The following is a 14,585-nucleotide window of genomic DNA, read 5'->3' on the forward strand; positions in this document are numbered from 1 at the left end:
ATGTTTCTTCTTTGAGCACAACTACTAACAAACTGCAAACAACCTCCCTGAATGACCAACAACCCTACCTACAGAGCCCTAGCTTATATAACTTAGCCCTGTAAAGTTGACAGAATTCTATAGTCACACCATCGCAGAAACTATCTGCAGTTGGCAAAATCATGCCTCTGCTAGAGCACGAGCAAATCATAGTCAGCTGCTGCAGGCACTCTGAGGCAGCCCCATATCCACACACCTGGGATTAAAATGAAAATATATTCTTATAATTTTTTTTGTGTGTTTTGTTTTTGTTTTAAGAAATCAGAATTTTCAGTATAATAAAATTTAATTTAATTTTTTTTGTTTGATTGTTTTGAGACAGGGTTCTCTGTAGCAGTGGCTGTCCTGGAACTCAGAGTAGACCCAGGCTTGCCTTGAACTCAGAGAGCCACCTACCTCTGCCTCCCGAGTACTGGGATTAAGGTGGTGCACCACCACTGCCTAGCTTAGTTTTTTATTATTAACAGTGTATGTGATGTGTTCAGCAGTCTTTGTTCAAAGCTTGAGCCTTTTTGAGTTTCTTATGTCTGCCCTGACATTGGTACTGTGATACCACTGCAAAGAAGGGTGTTAGAGCTATGGAAGTTTGTGGGTTTATGTAAAAAGTCTAGGAAGTGCTATTGAGGATGGAGAAGGAGCATGGAGAACTGCCCAACACATGCATGGCAGTCCACATCATCTTATAACTTCAATTCCTGGGATTCCATTGCTCTGTTCTAGACTATGCAGGTACCCACAGACAAACACACATATATACATATATACATAACTTAAAAGTCAATCTGAAGCCTGTGGTAGTGGCACACATCTTTAATCCCAGCACTCGGGAAGCAGAGGCAAGCAGATCTCTGTGAGTTCAAAGGTCAGCCTGGTCTACAAAGCGAGTCCAAGACAGCCAAGGCTACACAGAAACCCTGTCTCAAAAAAAAAAAAAAAAAAAAAAGGAGAGAGGAACCAGGAACAGGGCTGATCACTATGGAAAACCACCTCAAAAAAAAAAAAAAATCTCCAGATTTCCATTTAAACATTTTGTTCTTCAGTAGATGTAGTTTGAGGGTAGATATTCTTGTGCTTTGTCAGCCCATGAACCTATCTTACTTTGAGTAGTCTCAATAAGTATACTGAGTATCATATGTGAAGAGAGTTGATAATCCCTTCTTCTGAATCTGTGTTGTATTTTTTCCTACTATAAATGTAAGTTTTTAAACTTCTCCATTAAAATGATATCTGTTTCTATGCTTTTTGTCTTGTAGTTTTGAAGTAATTAAAGTTATTCACGGCAAGTTGTTGGATATGGTGGGGAAAGTGCAGTAAGTAGCGCTGTGTCTCTCTCTAGAGATGTGTATTATCACCTCCTAAGCTGGAAAGGCTGGGTCAACTTAACCTCTTGTGTTTTCTCCTAATAGGATACCCATTATGTTGGTGGGAAATAAGAAAGACCTGCATATGGAAAGGTATGTAGCTCTTAAATCCAAGGACATTATAGTCACCAAAATGCCATTTTAAATTCTGTCCTCATGACAAAAGTATTCCCATTGTGTATAGCATAAGCAGTATACAGTGTAAATGTCACCCTTATTTACAACAAGGAGTAAACTGGGAAATTCTCTTGGGGTTAAGACAGGTACTCAGTTTTCACACAGTACCTTTGTGTGCTAGTTGTGATCCGGTGATGAGCAGGGCCAGCGACACCATGTCCAAGGAGCCCAGTGGCAGAACATTGGGAGGAGGTGAGAGTAGCCTGGGCTGGTTGATGCTCAGGTGAAGTGGGACTTTCCCAGGTCCTGAGTTACTTAAAACCTTGCCGACACACAGGCAATTATGGTCAGTACTACAGTAATGAAAAGTCACTTTCCTTAACCTGCTGGAGTTGGTTGGCACATAGATGACCCTCAAGACTTACCCTTTCTGTTCCTAGCCTGGGCAGAACTAAGTCCTCCTGTATGGCTTCCTGATTACGCATAGCGCATTGTTCTGCTGATAGGAAAGTTGATCAGATGGGGCCTGTTTGATATATTAGTTGTAGCTTTTAAATGACAGAGAACAAAGAATCAAGAGTTTTCTTCTCCCTTTAGGGTGATCAGTTATGAAGAAGGAAAGGCTTTGGCAGAATCTTGGAATGCAGCTTTTTTGGAATCTTCTGCTAAAGAAAATCAGGTATGCAGGGTGGCGGTGGTACACACCTTTAATCCCTAGACTGCAAAGTGAGTCCAGAACAGCCAAGCTACAAAGAGAAACCCTGTCTCAAAACAAAACAAAAATGAAAAAGAAAATCAGGTATATATTTTCTAAAATTAACTTTATGTCAGGCTCATTAATTATAAGCATATATATATATTCCTCCAGTTGGGATTTTACTTGTCATTTTTAATCTTGCTTATTTAATTTTTAGACTTCTGCCATTTATAATACCAGCCTCAGAGTGTTTTAGAAAGATACTCATATTTTTTACGTTTGAGAAATACTGTACTGTGGTGAGCCACTTGTAGAGCAGGGACATACAGCTCCCGTGGCTCTGTGTCCATAGGCCAGAACAAAAATAAGGCACAGACAAGGGTGCTTAACTGTGTTAATTAACTCTCTTCCTTTTCAGTAGAAAGTAGATCAGATGCATGGCTTTTGTTTTGTTTGTTCTGGTTTTTTTTTTTTATAAATGATTCCTTTTATTGTAAGTAATGCACTGTCTTGGCTTTGCACTGCAAGCTCTTAGTCAAGATATGGTCAAATAACTATGGCCGGCAGGTTTTTCTGCACAATCCACAGTTCAGACACAGTTGGGTGACTAGGAAGGGCAAGAGGGTGACAGCGTGCACCTGACCCAGGCCCTTGTCGGGTTGTCGGAGGCAGATAAACCCCATGGAAAGAAGAACAAATGGTGGCATAGCATCTTTGCACAGCAAGCAGAGGACAGCCAGGAAGTCATCATTTAAAACCTTTGAGCACAGGCCATTCTAGAGGCCCACAATCTCTCATTTGGATTTTTTTAATAAGAAAAATAAGTTAATAGATTGGTTCTGAGAATGATGAGTGAGCATATCCAGTTTTTGTTGGGGGGGGCTTTTTCTCTTTGGAGTGCAAGATTTGTTGGCTTACTTTTAAGTTCATTTTAGAAAAATTTTCTATGAGGGACCCCCGCCCTTTGGAGTATAGGGATCTCTGTGAGAGCCTGAGCCTGTGACAAGCAGAGTTCATAAAACATCTTGTCAGCCAACCAAGCTCTATTTCCTCTTGGGGTTGCATTGTTATTTTTAACACAATAATTAAGAATTGTTTTATTGCCAATTTTAGCCCTGGGACTCTCCCTTTAAGAAGAGTGTCATTTCTGTGCTAGAGAGTTTCGCAGTACTGCTGCTGCTTTTTATTCATAGCTTCAGCTTAAACTTGTTCTTTTGCCCAGACCTATGGTGTCCATGCTGCACTGGTGCCTCCATCCCCTCACTTTTCTGCCCCTTTGCTTCCTGACCTTAAGCTACAGACCTCACACTTTGGCCTCTTCTAGAGCGTGTTCAAGTCCTTAGCATGTGGCAGTGTATGCTATTCTTTCCAGTCCCTCTACACAAACCTGTGCTTCTTTAAGCACGAGGAGGACATTTCTTAAGTTCAAAACATCCCATTGTCCCCTTGTATCCTCTGGTGGTTCATAGTATTTAAGTTTTATCATTGTTTGATCCACTACTAAGATGGCTTTACCATTCTGTTATAAAAATAATGAAAACCCCAGCTGTTCTATTTTACCAATGAAGACTCGAGCCAGGTGCTGAGGTGAAAGCCTACTAGCTCAGAGAGACAGAAAGCACCCAGTTGATCTTCCTACTCGGCTCACGTCCCAGAAGGAATAGGCCAAAAGTCTAAAGTTAAAAGCTTGTTAGCTCAGCCGATGGCCCAGGAAGAAGGCCTGCTAGGTCACCCAACAGCCCATGAAGTAAAAGCCAACAGCTAAAAGCCTAAGAGCTAGAAAGCTGAAGCCAAGGAGCTGGAGAGCTCCTTCTCCACAATATCTTAAATACCCTTCAACTCTGGGCTGAAGAGATGGCTCAAAGGTTAAGAGCACTAGCTGCCCTTCCAAAGGTCCTAAGTTCAATTCCCAGCCATAATAACCTGTTTACAAAAAAAACAGAAAGTTCTTGGATTAAAGGTGTATGTTAGGGCTGAACCACACTAAATAAGAAACAGATTTTTATGGTTCACAATGGGATCAAATATTCTGCAACATCATTCTAAGGAAACTCCTGGCTCACTGGAGTAGCTAGTTGCACTTGTCAAGGCCAGGGAGCAAAGAGTCTGCCCAGACCATTTCTGCCCTGCTCTGCCTTTCCCATGAAGAAAGTCCTCAGCCTCAAGGTCTAATCAGGTCCACTCCTCCTGACCCCTTCCTTGTTGCTTCAGCTGAAGCAACAAGGCCCTGTCTGCTCTCTCAACCATTCTTTTCGATCTGAGATGAGCTCACTCAACCTTTATGCCTCCTTGTTGGGTCTGTTTATTTCCATGCTCAGTGTTCAATCTGTGTGCATAAGCTCAGATCACAAGCAGTGAAATCCAGGTATCAAGAGTAGAGGTTAGTCTCTGATGGTGCATGCAGTTTTAAGTATTTATTACTTGTCTACTCTGTTCTCAGAATTATCTGTTGAACTATCCCTTTTTAGAAATGAGAAAAATTAACATCCAAAAAAGTTAGAGAACTTGAGGTCGCTATAATTTATGGTCTAGACAGTAGAGCCACAGACCCATCCAGAGCACTGCCCTTTTCCTGAGCATTGCATTCTGATTAAGCAGATAAGCCAAGCCGATGACTCTCAAGAGAGATGGCCTGGGTCTGGCTTGCAGTTAGATGCACAAACTTAATCGCTGAGCAGGATAGAAGCTGAGGGTGAGTGTGAGTGGTGTGGTGGAGAATGTGGTGTTCTCTTGGGAAGGCAGCTTCTGTTTTCCAGTAATAGAGCAAGTGATTAGCCATGAGCCAAGGTCAGGGAGAGAGATAAGGGCCAAGGCTTGAAGCCTTCTCTGGTGAGGTAAGCTGAGAAACTGTATCTAGGTGACATGATTGATACAGGATCAAGGGCCCCTGCCATGTTCCTGCAACAGGTCCAAAATGAGCAGCTGCAGCACATGGTCCCCAGGGCCAGCCAGTGTTGATGTATTGATAGACACTGCTGAGTAAGGAGGTTCAGTGCTGTGAGATCAAAAGCTGATCCAGAGAAAAGAACAAAGTGGTTAGCCAAAGGACAGGAACAATGTCAAAGTAGTCAGGCACCAGGTCTGCCAGGTTGAGCCTCCTATGAGCTAGGAGGTTAGTGTTGGGACACATAAAATAGATGTTAGAATTGACTCCTGGTAATGAGGTGTTCTTCTAAAAAACAATAGCTTTTCATTTCCATGACTATAGTTCTTGTATTTAAAGGGCACCCTCCAGAAAAAGATCTTTCTAAAGTGGCCAGAGAAGTTTGACTACAGGACTAAGATTGGGATGAGAGTCACTAGAAAAAAGAAAGTCAGGACTGGAAGGAATAGGGTTTACTAGGAACTTGGCTAGACAGGTTTGTAATTGGTGGCATGGTGCCCAAGAGGACCAGCTCTGGGTGATGGAGGTCATGCAGGCATCTGTAGAAGCAGCCCGGGGAGACAGGGTGAGAAAGGAGTCGAGTCAAGGCTGGGAGTTTGGGAATGCCAAGAGAGTGGTGGATGTGTAGGAGCAGGAAGGGCAAGAAATGCACCTCCCCTGCTGGAGGCCTCTGGTGCTAGGGGGTCCTGGAGTGGTGGGGGGAGACCTTTAGGAAGGAGCCGCAAAGAGAAAATGAAGTCAGAGTTGAGCAGTAGGGCAGGACCCCACATGTCCAGAAAGCATTGTGGAAGAGTATGGGGCAGAGCAGAGTGGAAGCGCTAGTTGCTGTGAGGAAGACTAGGGGTTGTGAGGCTTCTGGGAACCCTCCAGCCTCCATCTGGACCTGAATACCAGTCGGTGACTACCCTCCACAGTCGTGTTGGCCATGAGCAGCTATTAGAATCTACTGAGAACTAATCTGTCACTGTTTTTACATTCTCTTCAGACTGCTGTTGATGTTTTTAAAAGGATAATTTTGGAAGCAGAAAAGATTGATGGAGCAGCTTCACAAGGAAAGTCTTCATGCTCGGTGATGTGACAATTCTGCAGAACTGAGGACACTGGGAATATAGTCCACCTGAAGAAGCAAACTGCTCGTCATCCTTGAAGACAAAACTATGCTTCTGTTTTCTTCTGTTAACCTGAAAGATGTCATTTGGGTCAGAGGTCCTCCCCTTTCAGATTATGTTAACGTCTGACTCTGTCCAAATGAGTTCACTTCCATTTTCAAATTTTAAACAATCATATTTTCAATTTATATATTGTATTTCTTAATATTATGACCAAGAATTTTATCGGCATTAATTTTTCAGTGTAGTTTGTTGTTTAAAATAATGTAATCATCAAAATGATACACATGTTACACTACTATTAACTAGGCTTCAATATATCAGTGTTTATTTCATTGTGTTAAATGTATACTTGTAAATAAAATAGCTGCAAACCTTCATCCTTTGTGCTACCTGATATGGTTTTTAGCCCAGGAACCATGGTGGGATGGAGCGTGGTGGGACCCCGCCTGCTCTTCCTAGGGAATAACAAACCAGCCAGAGCTGCATTGTCTCAAAAACAAACAAAAAGTCATACTCTGGGAATTTCTCTCCTGACACTCAGGAACCCAAGCAGAATAAAGCCTCCAGGGTGGGTGCCTCCTGTGATTTTGTGGCCCCTGGCCAGCAGGCTAGCAGCCAAGGGCTGCACTTGTATTACCAGTGGATGCTAGGGATGAATTCAAGCAGACCAGAGAGCTTAGTGGCATGGGGGCTTTTTTGTTGTGGTTTTGGGTTTCTTTATGTATGGGGGGGTGGAGGTCTAGATACAGGGTTTCTCTTTGTAGCTTGGACTGTCCTGGAACTTGCTCTATATTCAAGGCTGGCCTCGAACTCAGAGATTCATCTGCCTCTGCCTCTAGAGTGCTGGGATAAAAGCTACCACTGGTTGGCCATAAAGTTTACTGATTCTTTTTTCCGTTTTGCCCCAGACACCTTCAACACGTCCCTCTTACGTCGTCATGTTCTTTCCTGAGTCCAGTTATTGCCACCTATTGGAATGTTAACTTACCTTGTTGCCCTTATCTTCTGCAAGGGAAGGAACTATAGATGTGTTGAGCGCATGAGTGCAGTGGCCATGTCATGCCTAGAAGACAGCATTTCACAGCATTCCTCCCATCCTCCAGCTCTTACGTTCCTTCTGCTCCCTTTCCCATAATTTTCCCCGAGTCTTTGCAGGGAAGATGCGCTTGCATTGTAAATGGTGCCCCTTCCCAGATAAATGTCACAGGGCCATTTCTAATACCAAGCAAATGCTACAGCTGGTGTAATGCAATCCGCGTCCTTGCAGGGTGGCGACCAGGTGTGTGGGCACTGCCCAAGGAGTGAGAGCTGTTGGATTCCCTCCTTCCATTTACCCCTGTGGCCAGTAAATACTGCCACCACTCAGATGTCTTGCAGGGACTAAAGGGGGCAACTCAGTTGGTAAAGCCGTGCAAACATGAGGACCCAAGATTTAAGACTCCCAGTTCAAAGAAAAGCCCTGTATTGGGGAGGCAGAGACACAAGGCTTCCCGGACCTTGCAGACAGCCACTCTAGAGAAATAGGGGAGCCCTAGATACTGTGTCAAAAGAGGTAATATTTGTCTGGTGCCATATGAAAGTAATCTTAGATGCACGGAGCTACGGGAAACATGTAAAACTAGGTTTATGTTTCACAGCTCAAGATTAAAATTCAAATTACAAGTAAAATCACATCATGAGGTAAGACTTACATGGAGTTTTGCTAAAGCAACCATCTGCTGTGCCCTCTGGTCTGACGGCTCTTCCTATAAGGCAACCCCCTCCATAGGCTTTCCTTAAATATGCTTGTAGCCTCATAGCCCCAGACACCATCCCTGTGTCCTGCCGTCTTTCTGGTCACATTCCACACACTTGGTTGCTGTGTTTGAGTCTTGGTCCATGTGTCCTCCAGTGACTTCTTGGCCTACTAGTCTTGGCTGAGAGGTTAAGTCTCTCACTGGGGCCTTTCCTGCCGTCACCCTTTGCCTTGATTTTACTCATAGCTTTTAACTCATACCTGTGAGGCAGAAGGATCTCTCCAAGTTGGAGGAAGCAGAGGAAGAAGAAAAGAATTTTTAAAGGCAAACAAACTCTTATGCCTGATGAGTTCCTTATACCCACCCTTATCTCTGGGCTCCAGGTTTATCTACATGGATTTTCTTATAGGCATTTCTAGTGTGGTTGGTTGGTTTGTTTGTTTCCTTTTTTTGAGTTTCTTGTTATGCTGCCCACCCAGGCTGGTCTCAAACTTAGTCATTGTACCAGTCTCCCAAGTGTTGGTAGAGCAGGTGTGTTTTACCATACAGCAATCCGATGTATTATTTCTGATTTTTCTGAAAAATGTGGTAGCCTCTAAGGTTTCAGGAAGTGATGCCATTATCCACGGGTGCTTGACTAGCACCCCTTCTGGCCTCTATCTGCTGCTCACCCATCCAGCCCACCACAGTACTGGCCCACCTGTATTCTCCCTTCTTCATCTCATTCCATCCAGATCTTCATTTGCACACCCTCCAACTTAAAACACTTGAGCCAGCACTGTCGTGAATAAAACACTTCCTCCATCGATTAGCTTCAGTGATTCTGCCTAACCCAAACTAAGCACCACCAAGGCCAAGTGGGTTTGCTGACGCTTCCACAGCTCTAAGCTCACCCGTCACTGCTGCGGTCTGTTAGAACCAGGAGAGTCGCCCTTCCTTCCCTCTGTCTTCAGTGTCATCTCTTCGAGAGGCTTCTACAGTCACCTGAAGCACCCTGTGTGCTCAAGCTCCGGTACTTCATTCAGAACAGAAGATGTCAGCCAAAAATCGCCAGGGTCCTTGCAAGTATGTGCGCTGTTACTAGACCAGAGAGCCCCCTGTACCCCCCGTATGTCACACGCTTGGAGCTGTAAAACAACCTTTCTACTGAACTGCTTCAAGTTCCTATAATATTTTTTGTAGTTCTGCTCACCCTGATAACTACAAGTAACGTCTTAATTCTAACACTCCAACTCAGATTAATTCTAAGTTCATTTCTGTAGCTAGTGAAAGTGAGTTGCCATTGTTTCTACTGCTACTGTCATGAAATGACACTTTCTTGTACCGAGTGCCTTTACCAGACTTGTAATTGCTTATCACAAAGATGAGAGACGAGAGCCTGGGTGTGGTAGTGTACATCTTTAATCCTGGCACTCTGGAGGCAGATGGGCAGATCCCTGAGTTCAAGGCCAGCCTGGCCTAGAGAGTGAGTTCCAGGACAGCAAAAGCTACACAGAAAAAAAAACTATTGGGAGGGGGAAAAAACGGGAATAGGACAGAGTTTTCCTGTGCAGAAGGTCCTAGCTTCAGTCCCTAGCATGGAAAATAAAGGTTTGTGTGTGTGTGTGTGTGTGTGTGTGTGTGTGTGTGTGTGTGTATGTGTGTTCCATTTGTCATCTTAATAAATCTTTTTTTTTTTTTTCTGAGACAGGGTGTCTCTGTGTAAAAACTGTTCTCCAGGCTGGCCTCAAACTCCAGATCCTTCTGCCTCTGCCTTCTTCAGTAAATCCTACCATCCCTGTTTGTCATCTTTTTACCTGTTTAATAAGTTTTATTATTTTTAATTGTATGTCTAGGTATGTACACATGTGTATGATTACCCATGGAAGCCAGAAGCACTGGATACCCTGGAGCTGTAGTTACAGAAGGTTGGGAGGTGTCCAGCCTGGGTGCTGGGAATCAAACTTGTATCCTTTGCAAAAAAGCAGTACATGCTCTTAACTGCTGAGCCATCTCTACAGCCCTCTTTTACCTCTGTCTCACACCTTTATAGATATCCTTTGGTTCTTTGTGTAAATTACAGTTTCTGTCTAGTGATCCTTTGTCTCAGCCTAAAGGGTACCGTAATATTTCCTACAGAGCAGGACCTCTAGTGATGAGTTCTCACGTGTTTGTGTGTGACCGTTTTCACTTTTTAAAGATAGTCTTGTTAGCTCACAGCCTCTGTGGAGAGGCCTGCTGTCAGCACTTGGCCAGCCTTAATGCTCTGCACAAAGCTGGAGATGTTCATTTCAGAGCTCTAGGAAGGTTACTCTGAGACCAGTCATGGCCAATGGCCAATGGTGTGGAATGTGTACACACCTCTGGCCTAACTCCATTAGCAGTTAGACAGCCTGCTATTTGTCCACTGTGGCAACGCCAGGCCTTCGGTTGTTATCAATCCCTTTCCTATCGTGTGGAAAGGCTTCTCCACACTTGGTGTCAACTGCTGTGGCTGAGGCAGACTCACAATGCAGCACTGCCCATCTGGCATTATGCAGGGGCCCCAGAATGTGCTGCTGCTTCTGACTGATCATGAAGAGGGGTGCCCCCCCAAAAAAAAATCCATCCGTCCTGTCTGTGGGCCTGACAACTGAGTGCCTCAGCCCAAAGCTATTCTGCAGGCCAGCTCTGTTGTACATCTTTGAGGCCAAATGCCTTCCAAGGCATTCTCAGGAAATTCCAGAACTGCCTTTAGCTCCTTTCCATCCCCCGAGGGGAAAGTTTTACATGAAGCAAAATGGTGTTCTTGCCTTTCTTCCTGCTGTCTCCCTGTTCTGACCACTTACCAAAAGGCAGTAGCATGGCTGAGATAACTCTGATCTCATGTACCCTCCCTATTTCCAGAGGGAAGGCCTGTAGTTCAGAGGGGTCAAGGGGCAGCTGGTTCCTCTTAGCCCATTATTTTCACTGAACCTTGTTTGAACACAACTGAGCCTGACAGCCAGGCTCCTGAGTTTAGTAGCTGGGCTGAGTAAGACTCAGGTACCCCAGTTCTGCACCCAGTTCTACCCAGTTCTCCTTTGCACTCTGCTCTTCCTCCATAAAACTTTGCTGGATATTGTGTCAATCAAAAGTCTGCAAGCTTGGGTGTTTCCAGAGCCTTTCACAGACACCTGAGTCACAGCTTATAGGTGACTGTTGATGGCCTCCCTGAGATGTCGTTAGAATCCAGTTTGCAAACCTTGTTTCCCTAGCAGTCACCAACATGGTGGGTGCTCCGGACTCCCCACAGCAACGTGAGCTTGCCCCCAAGTTCCACATACACTCAGGCAGGATGGACTCACAAATGGCCTCTCCACACAAGCTTGCAAAGGCTGAGGAAAACCCTTCCAACCAGACTGACCTGTGGCATCAGGAACACCGGTCTCTGCTGTCATGGCAATAGAAATGCAAGTCCGCCATTATTCATCAAGAGGCTGAGGCTCAGGGTCCCCTTTCACCGGCTGGACCTCACTCCCCAGCTGCTATTGCAATGCAGTAGAATGTGCCCCAGCCAATGGTTGGCAACTTAGGCAAGCTCTGCTGCCCAGACCTTGGCTCATCATCAGGGAAGCGGGCGGATGCTGGAGGTCCCACAGCAGCTCCCACAGGATTGACTCATTTCTCAAAAGGCTGGCCTGAAGCTCAGCTCTGATTCAGCCTCCCGACTATCTGGGAGGATGTTTGGTGTAATTTTTATTGCACTTTTATTTATGTATGTGGAGGTCTGAGGACAACATTTCAGAGTCAGTTCTCCCTTCTACTGTGAGGCTTCTGGGGATCAAAACCTGGCTCTCTATAGGCATAAGATTAATTATGTAATTAAAATGCTGATTTCTGTACCTCCCCCCATATCTGGTTGCAATCTTTGTTCTTAGACTTTCCTATCTCAATGTGTAAACACTGCTCCCCAATTGTCCCTTCATATGCCAATAAGGCAGCTTACAGCCAATCACTGAGCTGGGGAGAGAATAGGGCTGGACTTCCTGCCACCCAGGAGAGGAGGAGTTAGAGGAGATGGTAGGGGATTAAGCCTTGGGCAGATGTCCAAAAAGGACCAGGAGAGAAGAGAGCTCAGCAAGCAAAGCCATGAAGTGCAAGTCTCTCTTGGATGCACGCTGGGAAGAGTCAAATTAACTTAGAGAGTTAAGAACAGAGTTAATAACTGCTCAGTTCTTGTGCTGTGAAGCTTGTTAAAATAATAGAGTCTCAATTATTTGTATGTTAGCCGGGGTAAGAGAGAAACTAAGAGAAACAAACACAGCTTTATAAAATTAACCTTAACAGTCATCAGGTTTGGCAGTGAGTACTTTTAGGACCCACTGAGCCATCTCATTGACCCCAGGGCTCTATGGTTTGTATGATTACATGCTTTCACAAGAGACAGCATAGATTCCAAATACCGTGGTCTCAGTAATCAAGACCTTTCCACACAGTTCTTTCTGGTGCCTAAAGGTCTGGGCAGCGGCAACCTTTGTCTTTTCATCCCTATACAGCTTATGGGCTGGCAATATCACCAGTCTTTTCACGTGGCCTCGAGGGTGAGGCAAGCATCCCGAACTGTACCTTAAAATGCTGCAGCAGCCTGCTGTGGTGGCTGGAGCAGCTGAAAGGCTGCCTTTCCATGCTGATGTTCACATCCATTAGGCTGTGAAGGAACCTGCCTGGCACAGACGCTCAGCGATGCTCGGAGCTGCCCCCAGCCCCTACCTCCCCGGAACACCTGGTGTGCAGCCAGGCTCGAAGGAGCAGCCTGGGCTGTCTGTGGCCACATGCTGCCAGCTGTGCAATCTGCAGCCCATCTGTGAAATGCACACACTTTTCCAGTGCACATAACCGCTTCTGGGCCTTACTCCTTCTGTGTAGACCCGTGGAGGAGAGAGCCCTTATGTCCCTTCCCAGGCAGCTGCAGCAGCAGCTGAACCAGGGACTGTGTGACTCACAAATACAGGGATCATGGCAGAATGGCCTCAGATCCCTTTGAGGGCTCAGTGACATTGGAGACTATCAAGAACAAATACAGGGTGTGGTTCAATGCTGTCTGACACCAACCCTGCCCCTGAGAATCAAGAAAATCTCTTGGTGACATAAATCTGTCAGCTAGCAAGAGGAAGGCCAAAGCTTCCCGTTTTGGGAAGGATGGCATGAAGGAGCCATACGATGAATTCTCACCATAGCCCACACTCCCCGGCTGGTGCTGCTGAGGCAGGAAAAGTGGGAGAAGGAAGGGAGCAAGGAGGGGGCGGGGAGGAAGAGAAGAGGAGAGAGAAAGAAGTTAGGCACGGGGACCTGGTCCTGGGATCCTGAGTCTTCAGCCTGAGAAGTAAGTTGCAGACCTTTGTCGCTAACTGTGTAGCCCCCACTGTACCTCCCAAACCGTCCAGCGGCCAAAAACCTTCCAAAGTTTGACATCTTTTTCTGCCAACCACAATGACGCACACCTTTAATCTCAGCACCGGGGAGGCAGAGGCAGGTGGATCTCTGAGTTTGAGGCCAGCCTGGTCTACAGAGTGAGTTCCAGGACAGCCAGGACTACACAGTGAGACTATGCCTCAAATAACACTTTATTTATCTTTTGCTTATATCTTCACTCGTTTATTCTGTATGTTTGGGGTTAGGCATGCCACAGTGCTCCTGTGGAGGTCAGAAGACAAGGGCTCAGGCCTCTGCTTCCACCGTGGGGATCCCGAAGATCAAACTCAGGGGCTCTCTCCATTACTTTGCTTTTTCTGCGATAAGACACCAAGATGAAGGAAACTTATAAAAGAAAGCGTTTATTTGGGGCTTACAGTTTCAGAAGGTTGGCTGGGGCCCATGACCATCACGGTGAGGAGCATGTCATCAGGTAGGCAGGCGTGGAGCGGGCATGGAGCTGGAGCAGCAGCAGAGGGCTTACACTTTGTTCCACAACCATGAGGTAGAGAGAGCTGACTGGGAATGCTATGGGTGTTTGAAACCTCACAGCCCACCCCAGTGGGCTCCTCCAGCAAGACCAGCCTTCTAGGTCTTCCCAGACAGTTCTGGGCACGGAACAGGCAAGCACGTGAGCCTGTGGAGACCACTATCACTTCAGTTCACCACAGGTGGTCAGGCTTGGTGCAGGTCCCTTTCCCCACTGGGCCATTCCCTGGCCCTGGGCTTTGGTTTGTTGGTTTGTGTGTTGTTTGTTTTCTCTGGCTCCTCTTTCTAATATTCTGTTTGGCTGATGAAGGCATCCATGAAGTCCCCTGTCCCTCTGGACATTTGGAATCCAGTCCTTGCTGCGGTAACCCTCACATCTCCATCATTCACAGTTAACTAGGCATTTAAAGACAGTTATTGCAGAGGCGGGGGGGGGATGGGGACGTTGCACAGTGAGGAGCACTTCCCTAACACACACAAAGCCCCGAGTTTGACCCCCCCAATGGTCTCCACAGACTAAAAAAGAGCTTCTTCCCCCGTTGCTTATTAGAGTCCATAGTTTTAACTTCCCCTTTTATAAGGACACACTTTTTTCTTTTTTTTAATGCTTTTTCTTTTTTTAGAAAGACTGCCAACAGCCCGTTGAAAGCAGCATATTTTATCACTGTCTGAGCTATTGTCTCTCAAATCCCACTTCTTCCGTCTGGGCCTGCTCTTGCGTACTTCTCTCTCCGATGC

The 14,585-nt window shown here is 45.7% G+C and overlaps 1 protein-coding gene across 1 annotated transcript in view; it reads left to right on the forward strand.

The window, feature by feature from the left end:
• Nucleotides 1-6,587, forward strand: part of Rheb (Ras homolog, mTORC1 binding) — a 43,440-nt gene extending 36,853 nt beyond the window's left edge. Inside the window, exons 5-8 of the mRNA XM_055612754.1 lie at nt 1,293-1,349; nt 1,446-1,493; nt 2,115-2,196; nt 6,084-6,587. Of these exons, the coding sequence (XP_055468729.1) occupies nt 1,293-1,349; nt 1,446-1,493; nt 2,115-2,196; nt 6,084-6,176 (280 nt within the window). The 3' untranslated portion in view covers nt 6,177-6,587. The remainder of the gene's footprint in view (nt 1-1,292; nt 1,350-1,445; nt 1,494-2,114; nt 2,197-6,083) is intronic.
• Nucleotides 6,588-14,585: the final 7,998 nt, after the last annotated feature.

This window comes from Psammomys obesus, unplaced genomic scaffold (genome assembly GCF_907164565.1).
Source record: "Psammomys obesus unplaced genomic scaffold, mPsaObe1.curated_primary_1811, whole genome shotgun sequence".
Taxonomy (NCBI): domain Eukaryota; kingdom Metazoa; phylum Chordata; class Mammalia; order Rodentia; family Muridae; genus Psammomys; species Psammomys obesus.